General features: G+C 38.7%; 1 protein-coding gene across 1 annotated transcript in view; it reads right to left on the bottom strand.

Annotated features, from left to right (window-relative positions):
• Positions 1-1,917: 1,917 nt before the first annotated feature.
• The window catches only part of LOC114026284 (connector enhancer of kinase suppressor of ras 2-like), a 560,345-nt gene continuing 548,409 nt past the window's right edge, over positions 1,918-13,853 (bottom strand). The window contains exons 21-23 of the mRNA XM_027839961.1: positions 12,979-13,085; positions 10,263-11,664; positions 1,918-2,647 (exon numbers count right to left, since the gene is read on the bottom strand). Of these exons, the coding sequence (XP_027695762.1) occupies positions 2,619-2,647; positions 10,263-11,664; positions 12,979-13,085 (1,538 nt within the window). The 3' untranslated portion in view covers positions 1,918-2,618. The remainder of the gene's footprint in view (positions 2,648-10,262; positions 11,665-12,978; positions 13,086-13,853) is intronic.

The raw sequence follows: 13,853 nt of genomic DNA, 5'->3' as shown, positions 1-13,853 counted from the left end.
ACTCTGAACCATGGATGAGTGATGAGGAGAAGGCTCTAACTCCTTCCCCTCCTCCTCAAAGTCCAATTGGCAATCTTAACTGGGCACAATCCTGCCACAAGCCATGGATTATCAACCTTGTGCCATATGTTATAAGGCACAGTACAGGAGTTAGGTTGATTTTCTCATTAAGTTCAATTCATCTTTGTTTCCTTAAGATTACTACTACTAAAGTTTAGACCCTAAAAGGTATGTATGACCCTAATATTTGTTCCTATGCCATGTTATTTTGACTGGTTAACTTGGAGAAATTTGTATATACAGTGTGACTAGAAAGCAACAAGACTGGTTTTCATATGTGATCTATGGACTCAGTCTCATTATTTGTAGCCATACCATATATCTCATAGCATTTTAGAAATGTAGGATATTTTATATAGGTAGATACCGTCAACTTTCAGTAATCTATGTCAGTGAAGTAGAATATTAGAATATGTATCTCACCCAGCTGACTTGGAGCTGTGATCTTACCTGTGTAGCAAGATTTTCTAACAAGAGGATTGGGGCTGGCCTTATAACTCAGTAGACCCCAAAGGAACCCTGATCATCAGGATTCTTTTGGTCTGCTGGGTTGGGTACCTGCTCTCTCCCCTCTGCAAATTTCCTTGCCATAGCTCACAATCAATCAGTCAGTTACTCACTCAGTAAAAAGCAGCAAAGGTGCAGAAATTGCTCCTGGCAAATGTATATAATCTATAGTAAGGATAAAAGTGTACACTGATAAGTGGGAGTTTGCTATATGTTTATGTAACTGACATTTACCTAAGTGTATGGGATTTTTTGCGGGAGGCATTGTTGATGTGAATATCAATTGAGTAATGTACTTCAATAAACATATACTTCTGTACAACTACATCTTTTTTTAAATGCAGAACCAATTTGTTGGTTGAGAAGAGCAGACGAAATTGATTCTCAAAAGAATAAAACTGTTTGGTCATGCAATGGTTTGGGCATCTTGTGAACCTAGTCTCTTAGCCAACTTATTGGTACACTATCTACATATCTTAGAATGTTTGTCATAATGGATTTTCTATGGCACTTAGTAGTCAGTTATGTTAAATGTGTGTCTCAGAAATGTGTGATTGGGTTCTGTTGTGAGTGTAGAGGTTCAGAGGCCACAATTGGAAGGGTCAGAGTAGCACTGTACTCACAAATGTCCATGAAAAACTCATGATTCCTTTCCTTCCACTCTCTGAAGCTTTCTGCTGTAAAGTCAGGATCATCCAGAAGGCTGTCGATAAGTATCAGGTCTCTTTCTTTTGCCTGTCCAATGTCAAAAATACACAAAATGTCAGGACTAGGAAATGTGTTATATTACAGGTTAGTCTTTATTTACTTTGTGTTGAGGAAAGATATAGTATACCTCTACCAAAAAGAAAGAAAGTTACGTTAGGACAAAATGTTATCTTTCTCCTACATTTCCTCACCTCAAACTCTTTCATTAGCCAGCATGGGGTTATACTGGAAATAAAACAATAAATACCTTACAAATCAGTTCTATCCTATCATCAGATGACAGTGCCAATATGAAGATCAGTTAATGACAATTATGATAACTAGTTGGTATTTTCCCCCCAAACTTTAGGAGCATTATTCACTAACTCCTATTTGTAAATTCTTTGTGTCTTCTTTAACTTAATACTAAATTTCTTGCTTTGTTATATTTACCTTGATTTCCACAGTGTATGATTTGTAAATTGTAAGATTTTAGAGATTGTAATTCTATAATTTCGAGCTGTGAGTAGAAAAACAGAGAAGATGACTTACTTTTAAAGTACTCCTGAGCGCTCGGATGTGATGAAGTTTTTGATTGATAAATGGATCATTGCATGGCTTTATAAAAGACCTCCTGAATTCTTGCTTAGTAGAAGGACGATGTTCTCCAAAGGCTGACAAACTGACTTTTTCCAAAGACCTGTACAGTTCTTGTAACCCATCAGAACTATCGCTTTTTTCCTTTGCATTTTCTGAAATACAGTTCACAAGTTCTTTTTACCTCCATGCAGAAAAATTTTGGTTTGGAAAATTAAGGACCCCGATAGATAAGAATTTCAGCCACACGTATATTGTCGAAATTGAAACACAATGCCAGTCTGAGGGATTAGTGATGACACAAAGAAAGAATATAGTCATCCTCCCAGTGACAAGGACTGGCAAAAAACACATCGACGATATAAAAATCAAAGACAATATTTAGGTCAGAATACTTGCATCTCAGAAGTTTTTTTAAAGACTGCAGTGTATAATGCTGGGGCCTGGTGTTAGGATAAGAAAATTTTCCATTCTCGGTCAATAAATTGAAGAAATACGAAGTCGTAGCGAAAAAAAGTTTGCATCGATGGCTACTTTAAGAATTGATCCATCTAGTTTCTACTATGCATCAAAAAGGGTGATATTTAGTTCACCGATGATATTCTCAGCTAACAGACTAAAAGGTTTTATAAGCACAGAGAGCAAATGATTGAAAAAATGTTGTTTTTAAAGGTGGATTTAGTTCCATTGTTGGGCAGTACTGTAAGCTTTGAAGTCCAGACTATTTCTGTGGTTACAGAAATGATGTCAGCCTCCAAGGTTGTTGATCAAGAACTTCCAGAAGCGTCAAATTTTCCTAGGAATACAAGCAAACCACAACATGACTAAATATGGTCTTTCCACTTGCACACCTCAGGAAAGGATTAGACCAGATTCTGGACATCAGTAATTCTCCTTCAGTAATTAATGGGCTTGCCCTTAAGAAACATATAGGCCATGGTTCCAGGGAACTGGCTTCTACACAGAATTGGAAGCCAAAATGACTACTAATATTTTTGTATCTCCTAACAGCAATTTATATCTTTTAGTAACTGAAACAAGAGAAAACAAGAAAAACGCTTAATCTCTCTGAGCCTTAGCTGCTTCTTCTGTAAGAAAGGGGCAATTGGACTAGATAATCTTAAAAGTCTTTTCTGGTTCTGACATTTTATGATCTACTTTAAATTTAATACCCAACCTATTTGACTTAAGTATTAATCCCATTACTGAACAGAAGAAAAATCATAGAATTCATACCTTTTGAGGTATGAATTAATTGTAGTTGTTTTCAGGTCACTAGAGTGCCAATGTTTTAGTGAAGATAGAAAATATTCTCTCGTCTCATCAATAAGATCAGTCTCATAATCCTAGTTATCCTTTAAACTAGAGGTTCTTAACTTTTTTGGGTTCATGGACTCCTCTGGTAGTCTGGTGAAATTTATCGACCCTTACTCAGAATCATTTTTTTAAATGTATAAAATAAAATGCATAGACTTAGAAAGGAAACCAATAATATTGAAATAAAATGTAATTTTTTCCCATCCAAGTTCATAGACTCCAGATTAAGAACCCCATTTTCAGGTTAGCAGATAGTGAGGATAAAATTCCCATTTTATTGGTAGAAAAACTGAGGTATGGCAAATAGTTGATCCAGTTAGTTAACTAAAGGATCCCCAAAGGGAATACAGGATTCTAGACCTCAGCATCTGCATATCTTTAGGGCTTTATACTTCTTAAATTATCACTAGCTAGTTTTAGATCATATCTGTTCAATTTCATCAGGGTGAAAAATGACCTTCTTGGAAATGACCAATTTCCAATTTATAATTATGGTACAGAAATTAGTCCTCCATTAAAGAATTAATTTGTAGTCATGAAGATCATTCTGGTTTCTCAAAAGCTAATTCATCACAGTTCAAATTCTGGTAGATCTTGTTAATCTACAAAAGGTAGGCCTGGCAACAGACTGTGTTTCTGTTGTGTGAGGAGCAGCCTAAGTTTAGAGAGACTCCATCACCAAAAGGATGACCAGTAGGTGGGGAATTCTTCTTGATCACAGGGTGCCATGAAACTATTAAGGCATGAAGGTATTTGGAAAATGAAGAGAGAAGTTCACTAAAATGCATGCCTTAGTTTGAACTCTCTTTGGCATCTCTACAGTTAAAATGAACTTCACTGTTCACAGAAGTGCAAAGGTATTCATTTGAATGGACTTAGTTGTTAATGGAAGTACTAAGGTGTTCATTTGCATTAACTTAGCTGTTCGCTTCAAATGAACTTAGCTGTTCGCTGAGGTTTTAAGGTGTTTGGGAAGAGAAAAACGAATTCATGAACATAGTATCCGAGAAAGCAATTTAAATTTTGGGACCATAGCTTATAATATAGAAGTGATAGGCTTTTGGCCAGGGACTGAGTGTTTCCAGCAAAGGCTAGTGAAAATATATATTTACTTTGAGTCTTACAAATCTATGGAGCTTTACAGCTTAAAAAGATGGAGTAGGGAGAGAACCGCCTAGGTTTACCTTCCCAACTAGATGCTATACAGAGTAGCTACAACGCAATAAGAACAGCAGTAGAGATGTGGCAGAAAGAATACTGGATTTGGAAGTAGAGGACCTAGGTTCAAATCTAATCTCTGACGTCTAATCTTGAGGTCTAATCTTGTGACCCTGGGCAAGTCACTTAACTTCTCTAGGACTCTTTCCTTCTCAATAAACGGAGGGAATTGGCCTAGATGGCCTCCAAGATAGCTTCTAGGTCTGTATCTATGATCCTTTGACTTGGAATGGAATCCTGGATCTGCCATTTATTACCTGTATAAGCCTGGACAAGTAATTTTCCCTCTGGGCATTAGCTCCTTCATATATAAAATGAGGTGGTTGAACTAGGTAATGTCTCAGGTACTTCCTAGTTTGAAATTTATGATCTCTTCAAACTGACACGAAACAAAACCCACTAAAGGAGCTAACAATAAAATTTATGGCTTCCCATGTCTCTATACAACTGCAGTGAGTATGGGTGAGAAACCAGATGAACTAAAGATATTAAAGCAAGAAAACAAATTTGACCTCATAGGTATTTCTGAGATTTGGTGGAATGGGACACGTGATTGGAATATGACTCTGGAAGGGTTTCTTACTGAAAAGGAGTAGAGTAGGTAAAAATGTGGCAAAGCAGAATAACACTACATATTAAGAAGATAAGAAAATCTAGGAACCAGAGAGGGGGAAGCCTGGTGGAGAGCAACTGTGTGAAGGTTAACGGAGGCAGGAAAAGAAGTGATATTGTCATCAGGATGTACTACAGACCATCTGAACAAGAGAAGTAAATAGATGAGGAGTTTGGGAAATATCCCAAGCCTGATATGGAGGAGTTATCATAGTAATTTCATTTATGCAGCTTTCTCCCTCTGCTCAAATCAGAGTAGCTAATAATATCTTGGCTTTTTCCTAATTTTAATTTAATTTTTTAAAAAGAGGAGCCAATGAAGGAACTGTTGTTATTATTCTTACTAATAAGTCAACAAATATTTACTAATAAGGAAGAAATACTACTATTATTACTAATACTACTTAACATTCATACAGTGCTTACTATGTACCAGGCACTGTGCTAAGTGCTTTATAATTATTATCTCATTTGTTCCTCACAACAGTCTTGGGAGATAGTTACAAGTATTATCTCCATTTTACAGATGAGGAAACTGAGGCAAACAAGGGTTAAGTGACTTGCCCAGGGTCACATGGTTAGTAAGTGTCTAAGGCTGGATTTAAATTAAGGTCTTCCTGAAACCAGGTCCAATACTCTATCAGATAGAGCCTATCCATATGCCGCAATGACTTTCTGGGGTGGAAATGATGGGAGCATTGGGAGAAAATGACCTCTCTTCATCTTAGAATTTGTGATGGAGAAGAAAAGGACAGCTATACATAACCTAATATATACTCTAGATTTCGGGTGAGCATATTTCAAAGGGTTCAGAGAAAGAATAGGTAGGATCTTGTGCAGGCCAGTTTTACATAGACAACTGAAGAGGAATGAAATTCTGAATGTACAAAGAGGAAAAAAAATCCAATGAGGAGGAAAAGTGGAAATTGCCTGAAAAGAATGATGTGGAGACATAGGGAACTCATCAACTTAGAATTCAAAATAACAAGCATAGAAGATGGAAGCAAAGATGGGTAAAAGAAGTCAAATATGAAAGTGTAGCATGGTCCAGGAAGAACACTGTCAGGAGTGCTAAAGCTCACATTGATCTGGTAAGGAAAGCTAAGCAAAACATAAAAAGTGTGGGTTTTTTTTAAAAGCTACATTGGGCAAAAGAGGAGGATCAAAGAAGGGACAGGATTGGTCTCTGGGTTAGATGGGGCAATGATAATGAACCACAGATACTCTTACTTCCATTTTCTCTCCCAAGGAAAATGCCCTTTGGAGTGCAAAAAAACCCAACAGAAATGGCTAATAGGGAGGTGATAAGTAATGGCATAAAAAAGATAAGTAAAGGAATTGTAAAAACACATTTAGCTATCCTTAGTGAATGAATTAAAGAAATAAAGGCAGACTAATTATGTTCCAAGGGACTAAAAGAACTGGCAAATGGGATTGGTGTGTCATTGTTACTGCTCTTTGAAAGATCAAGGAAAATGGGAGAGAAGCTATAAGAAGTACAATTGTCCTGATGTTCAAAAAAGGGATGAGAGAAGAATCCATTTACTTGTGTTTATTTTATATTTACTCATATGAGCTGTTTACATGTTGTACCCCATAGAAGAAGATAAGATCCTCGAGGACTGGAGTAGTTGGTGCCCAATAAATGCTTTTGGAATTAAAATGAATTGGGCTTGACTTTGATTCCTGGCAAAATCCTAGTATGTATTATGAAACAAAGAGGCCAAAGAATATTTATAAAAGGGAAGCAGCTATCAAAAAGATGCCTGTATGGCTTCCATCTTCCAGAACTGGGCTCATTTCTTTTGGACAGGACTACTAGATCCAGGGAAAGCTATAGATATCCCATCATCTCAATTAGGAAGAGACCTCAGGGGCCTCGGACCTGAACAAGAATGCCTTCAACTTCACACATAACAGTCATCCAGCTGTCGTTTGAGTCTTTTACCAATAAGAAACCTATTTCCTGCTTAGACAGCCCATTCTACTTTGGGATAGCTTTCATTGTTGGGAAGTTTTTCTTTATGTGGAACCTAAATTTTTGTCTGTAAAGCATCCACTCACTTCTTCTCACTCATTCTTTTTTCTCAGCCTCAGAACAAGTAAATCTCTACTCTACAAGAGTGCCCTTTGGGACTTTAAAGACTCCTATCATATTCCCCCTAAATTTTCTCTTCTCCAGGCTAAACCCAGGATCAGAGGACTTTAGGTTTGGAGCTGGAAGGGAACTTAGAACATACCTAATTCAACGCTCTCACTTTATAGATGAGGAAACGAAAGGCCATGCAGGTGAAGTGACTTGCTTAATCACACACATAGGAACAGAGGTAGAGTTTGAACCTACACTGTCTCAAATTTAGGGCTCTTTCCACTGTTATTATTTGCCTCTCCCAGTTCCTTTAACCAATCTTCATATGATATGAATTAAAGGCCCTACACCATCCTGGTTATTCCTGTCTGAATGAGCTCAATTTTATCTGCGTCCTTCCTAAGACCTGACACCCAGAAGTGAAAACACAGTCCAGATGTGGTCCAACTGAACTATTACATCCCTAGTCTTTTGCACTGCATCTCTCTTAATGCAGCCTTAATGCAGCTAATTGCATTAGCTTTCTTTCATGTCAAAAAGTATTTATCGGGGGCAGCTAGGTGGCGCAGTGGATAGAGCACCGGCCCTGAAGTCAGGAAAACCTGAATTCAAATCCAGCCTCAGACCAAACACTTGACACGTACTAGCTGTGTGACCTTGGGCAAGTCCCTTAACCCCTATTGCCTCACTAAAAAATAAAAAAAAAATTAAAAAAGTATTTATCAAGCATTTACTATATTCCAGACACTGTGTTAAGTGCTGAAGATACAAAGAAAGGTAAAACTATGGGCTCTGCCCTCAAGAAGATCACATTCTTGGTGGTCATACCATAATCCTGGCTCATGTTAAGCTTGCAATGCACTAATCTCACTGCCTTGTTCAGATCTTTGTTTCATATGAACTTCTTTCTATCGATGCCTTGCTATCTTGTATTTGTGAAGTTAATTTTTTGAAATCAAGTGTAAGACTTGATCTAATCTGATCTAATAAAGTGAAATTAAATAGGGATAAATATAAAGTCTTACATAGGATATGGGGGAAACCTTAAATATCAGAGAAATCTCCATACTAGGAGTTCCCTACACTGATAAAATCATAGGTACAGACCAAAACAAAATAGACCTCATTCTTACTTTGTCGAGATTTTTTTTTTGGATTCTAACTTTAGCGTGCGGTGTGCCAGATATCCCTTCTAAATTGTGTCATATGTTCAACAGCAGAGGGCCAAGGAAAGATCCCTGAACCACTTCTGCTTGGGAGCTTTCTTACAAATATGAATTGAACTGTTGATGATTACTCATTGGCTTTGGTCATTCAACCAATTCTTAGCCCACCTAACTGTTATTCCTGTTTACCTCACATCTCTCCACCTAGTCCATAAGAAAAATATGAGAAGCTTTAACAAATCCTTTGCTAAAGTCTAGGTAAATTATATCTACAGCATGCGTACTGTTGGTGGAGTTATGAATTGATTGAACCATTCTGGAGAGCAATTTGGAACTATACCCAAAGGGCTACAAAACTGTGTATACCCTTTGATCCAGCAATACCACTACTACTAGGTCTGTATCCCAAAGACATTTAAAAGAGGGAAAAGGACCTACTTATACAAAAATATTTATTGCAGCTCTTTTTGTGGTGGCTAAGAATTGGAAATCAAAGGGATGCCTATCAATTGGGGAACAGCTAAACAAGCTGTGGTATATGATTGTAATGGAATATTATTGTGCTATAAGAAATGACAAACAGGATGATTTCAGAAAAACTTGGAAAGACTTACACGAACTGATGCATAGTGTACTGAACATAACCAGGAGAATACTGTACACAGTAACAGCAATGTGACTTAGCTATTCTCAGCAATACAATGATCCAAGACAATCCCAAAGGACTATTGATGAAGCGTACTATCTACGTCCAGAGAAAGAACTGATATTGATTGAATGCAGACTGAAGCATGCTATTTCTACTTTCTTTCTTTAATTTTTTTATTTGAGTCTTCTTATACAAAATGACTAACATGGAGATGTTTTACATAACTGCGCATGTATAACCTATATCTGATTGTTTACTCTCTCAGGGAGTGGGGAAGAGAGGGAGGGATAGAATTTGCAACTCAAAACTTTAAATAAAAATGTTTAAAAAAGATTTTTATCGGTGACTTGTATAACAGCATAGATGACATTCTCATAAATTTTTTAGCTGACAAAAAGTTAGGAGGGAGGGCTAATGCTAAGTTCTTTGAGGACAAGTATTGTTTGGTTTTGTCTTTGAATGCTCAGCACCCAGCATAGTGCCTTGCATAGCAAATGCTTAATAAATACTTGTCACATTCCATTGCATTGAATTGGATGGTGAAGTGAGGATCCCAGAAGATTTCAAATTGATAGAGCATTGGGTAGAAACTAAGAAGATGAAATTTAATATGGACAAATATACTTACATTGGGCCTCCAAAATTAACTTCACACACACACCAGATGGAGTAGTGTGTCTGAACTAGATGAAGAAATGGGTATTTTTGTTCAGGTAGGGATTGGATTGATGGCCTCCAAGTCAGATACTTTGAGTGGTTGTGATTAGAATTGGTGGAAGGAATAAACAAAACAATGAAATTAGAGGTTTTTTGAAGTGTATATAGGATCATAGGATTTAGAGGTAGAAGGGAACTTAGAGAAATCTAGTCTATCGCCCGTGCCTCATTTTATAGATGACACAGCTGATGCTCAGAGAGGCTAAGTGTCTTGTCTAAGGTTACATAGCTAGCTAGTAAGTAGCAAAGACAAGATTTAACCTTTACTGTCTCAGCCTCAGTGAAATCCTTAGAAAAGCTCAGCAAAGCCCTACAAAGAGCAAATTACATTTTCTTCTGCTCCCATTGGCAAGGACACATTAGGAAATAAAATGAGCTTTCTTAAGACATCACATGCTTGATAATGCCCTTCACAGAAAAACTTCTCCTTGCTTGTCCGTGGTTTGCCATCCTGAGGTGCTTTAAGACCACAGATGACTAAGGAACAGGGTCCTGAAGAAAGCTGGGTTGCAGAAACATAGAAGAACTTCCCCATCCTAATAGAGACTTTGCTAGATCTTCAACTGATGTCAGAAAATACATTTGTTGATGAAAATCTACTTTCTGGAAAACTATGATTTATTTTAAAATTAACAAATCTTACCTTCCTCATCGAAACTATTTTGTTTCTTAATGAGAAATTGGTCTTCCTCTATCTCTGTTAACTCTGATGCCTTGATTTGGCCTTTGCTCCTGACATCTCTGCTCCGAGGCAGACTCTGACTACGTTGCTTTTGGGGCCTTGCATGGGACCCATGATCCTGCTGGTAGGGAATCAGTGGGAAAGGCCCTTCTTGGTCATTGATGTTGTATTTCTGGGCTGGCAGGGTTGCCTGTCGTCGTTTTTCAGGTGACAAGAGAGTTAGGCCGAACACATAATCATCTTCGATAGGACCGGTTTGGAGAAAATGGAGCCCCGAACTTGTCAGTGGGGTCTCGATGAGGTCTTGCCAGGATCGCCTTTCCCCATGGAGCCTTCTGTGGCTAGATGACTCCCTACTTCCTGCATCTTCCTGTCGAGCCTCTTCAGTAGAAGAATAAGAATAGGTGGACTCACTTGAAAAGTGCCGACCATGTTTGGATTCCAGGCAAAAACCTGGGCTATGCTTGGATTCCAAATATGGACTTGCACTGCGTTTGGTGTCCGGGAATGGACTGGCACCGTGTTTGGATTCCAGGTATGGACTTGCACCGCGTTTGGATTCCAGGAATGAACTGGCACTGTGTTTGGATTCCAGGTATGGACTGGCACCATGTTTAGATTCCATGAAGGGACTTGCACCACGTTTGATTTCCGGGAAGGGACTTGTACCACGATGAGTGGTTTCTCGGAAGGGACTGGCACTATGTTTAGATTCCAGATATGGATGTGCACCATGTTCCGGGAATAGACTGGCACCGCGTTGGGGTTCTTGGAAGTGACTTGCACCATGTTTGGAATCTGGAAAAGGACTGGCACCACGCTGGAGATCCAGGAACATGCTGGCACCACGTTTGGGCTCTGGGAGTGCACTGGCACCACGTTGGGTTTCTGGGAATGCGCAAGCACCACGTTTGGTTTCCAGGAATGGATTTGTGCCAAGTGTGGGATCCACGAATGGATTGGCACCGTGTGTGTGTTCCAGGAATGGACTTGGGCCGTGTTTGGGGTCCAGGAATGGACCTGCGCTACGTTTGGGTTCCAGGAATGGACTTGGGCCACGCTTGGGTTCCAGGAATGGGCTTGGGCCACGCTTGGGTTCCAGGAATGGGCTTGGGCCATGTTTGGGTTCCAGGAATGGGCTTGGGCCACGTTTGGCTTCTGGGAATGGGCTTGGGCCACGTTTGACTTCTGGGAATGGGCTTGGGCCACGTGGTGGTTCCAGATATGGACTTGCGTGGTGTTTTATCTCTGGGAATTGGCTTGCATGGTGTTTGCGTTCCAGGAATGCAGTCGAAAGGTGCGGGGGTTCCAAGTATGGATTCAAAAGATGTTTGGATTCTGGATAAGGACTTGAAGAAGTGCCCTAAAAGCAAATGCAAGTATCAAATTATAATATACTATCATAAGAGAAGACTGTAGAAAAATATTGGATGGCCAATAGAATTAAATATTACATAAATATTTTTGAAAAACAGGTTTTACAGTTTTCACAATTGAGACAATCAATTGAATTTAATAAGCACGATTAATTACCAACGGCCTCTTCTTATTTTGGACACATTTTTCATCCCAGACTTACTGCTCCAAGACAGTACCAGAACACTCTACATAGTTACCAGGCTTACTCCTAAGCCAGTGAGGGCCTTGAGAAAGACATGGACATCCCCAGAAGAAACTGAGAACCACAGTTCCTTTTTCCTCAAGGGCTAAACTTTTCCAGTCAAACAAGCAAGGACAAAAAAAGCTGCCAGAACTACAGGGTGCTGCAGAACCAAAAGAGGTTTTAAAAAAATCCAAAGACATTCTGCTCAGCTAGTGTGCCATCTTAATCAAAAAACAAAGAGGCAAAAAATCGGAAAAATACAAAGGGAGGGGCTTAACCTGTGTCCCAGTTGATAAGACAGCATCACATGGGTGAAAATCAGGTTGAACTTCCCCCACGTGATGTTGTTGCCTCAGTCTTTCTGCCTTTGGTTCTGGTTGTGTGAGGGTCATGTCATTCATGCTGGAGAAAAATCTGAAAGAAAAATAGAGAACAGTCCTATCTGCATTTACAAACCAGTCCTCTGCAACCATATTTTAGCAGCTCTTTTTAATTTGGTAGGAGCTTCTTCTAGATATTATATTTTAATGCTCTTTTTTTTTTTAAAAAAAAAAGTGATGGGAAGAACAAAAATAAAAATTGACCTTAAAATGTTTTTGTTATAGCTTTAAAAATTAATTTTTGTTTTAAACAAATGAGAATGGTATTTGAAATGAAGTCCCATGGTTTCATTTCAAATAGCTTCTTGGAAATGCATTTGTTTATTCCTGGACCACATTTATGAGGTCCTTTCAACATTCATATTATATATTTGAAAAAATATGCACATGGAAAAAAACCCCACACTAGCTTTATGGAGCAAAGTAAGGAGGAAACAGGTCACTGGACTGCATCTCTTTGCCTTTTTCTCCATGGCTCAGACATGTCCTTGCCTTTAGCTTGCCAACTGGATTCTACCCTTTGGTCTGCTGGAACTGATGGTATCATTATTTTCCACTAAGGAGATCCATCCTGAGGTGCATGAGACTCTGCCTTCCAAAAGGAAAAACCTCAAACATTTCAAATACATTTAGAGCAGGTTGTTCACACTTGGCCACTGGGACCTTGTTTTAAGACGTGACTTTTTCTACTTACTGAGGATGGTCGATGACTGACACTGACATCATTGAGAGCCATGGCACCTTCCAGCCTCATGGTCAAAGAGCTTTCGGCATCATCATGATCGCTTTCACTCCAGTAATCTGTTAAGAAAAAATTTAGGTCTGAGTTAAAGTATCTAGATGAGGATACTTGTGGAGCTGATCATTTCTGTAGTGCTTTGCTGGGAACTGCAACTAGAAGGAGGAAGAGTCTCTCTACTCATTCTCTTTTCCTAGCACAAACTGCTAATTCAACACACACACGGGGCAGAGCCGATGGTGACACTTATTCACTCAACTTCCTTGGAACATCCAAGACTGCAATAAAGGGCATTCCTCAGGCTATACTCTGGCTCTTTGGGGACATTTAGAAGGAGACCGAAATTTGGGGGATATTCAAGTTCAAACCTGGCATCTACCATTCTCAGGATAATGAGGATTCAGAACTAGATTGTGGCCATAGATAGCCAGCATGGTGCACTGGGCTTTCTCTTTATTAGAGCTCATCAACGTTATAGAGAATTCTACTTGACAACTACTTTGTGCTACTGAGAAATTGACCTCATTTAATTAAAAACAAATAAGTGCATTAAAAAGATAGTTTAAGGTACATACAAAGCCCAGAATCCTAAGTATTTTTGTACAATCGTCTACCTGTTTTTAAACTAAAATCATCAGCATGAGTTTGAAATTCTACTTCAGAGCAACTGAGACAGAGAATCACTGAATTTATGAACTGAAAGGGTCTTTATTTAGCCTGGTCCCCTCTTTTTATAGATAAGCCATTAGAAGATCTTAGAGGGGAAGTGATTTACTTAAGGTTACACATCTAGATAGTAGCAGAACTGGGTTTTGAATCAAGATCCCTTG

Source organism: Vombatus ursinus, unplaced genomic scaffold (assembly GCF_900497805.2).
Source record: "Vombatus ursinus unplaced genomic scaffold, bare-nosed wombat genome assembly UNPS02004691.1, whole genome shotgun sequence".
NCBI lineage: Eukaryota > Metazoa > Chordata > Mammalia > Diprotodontia > Vombatidae > Vombatus > Vombatus ursinus.
This window is presented reverse-complemented; position numbering and strand designations above follow the sequence as displayed.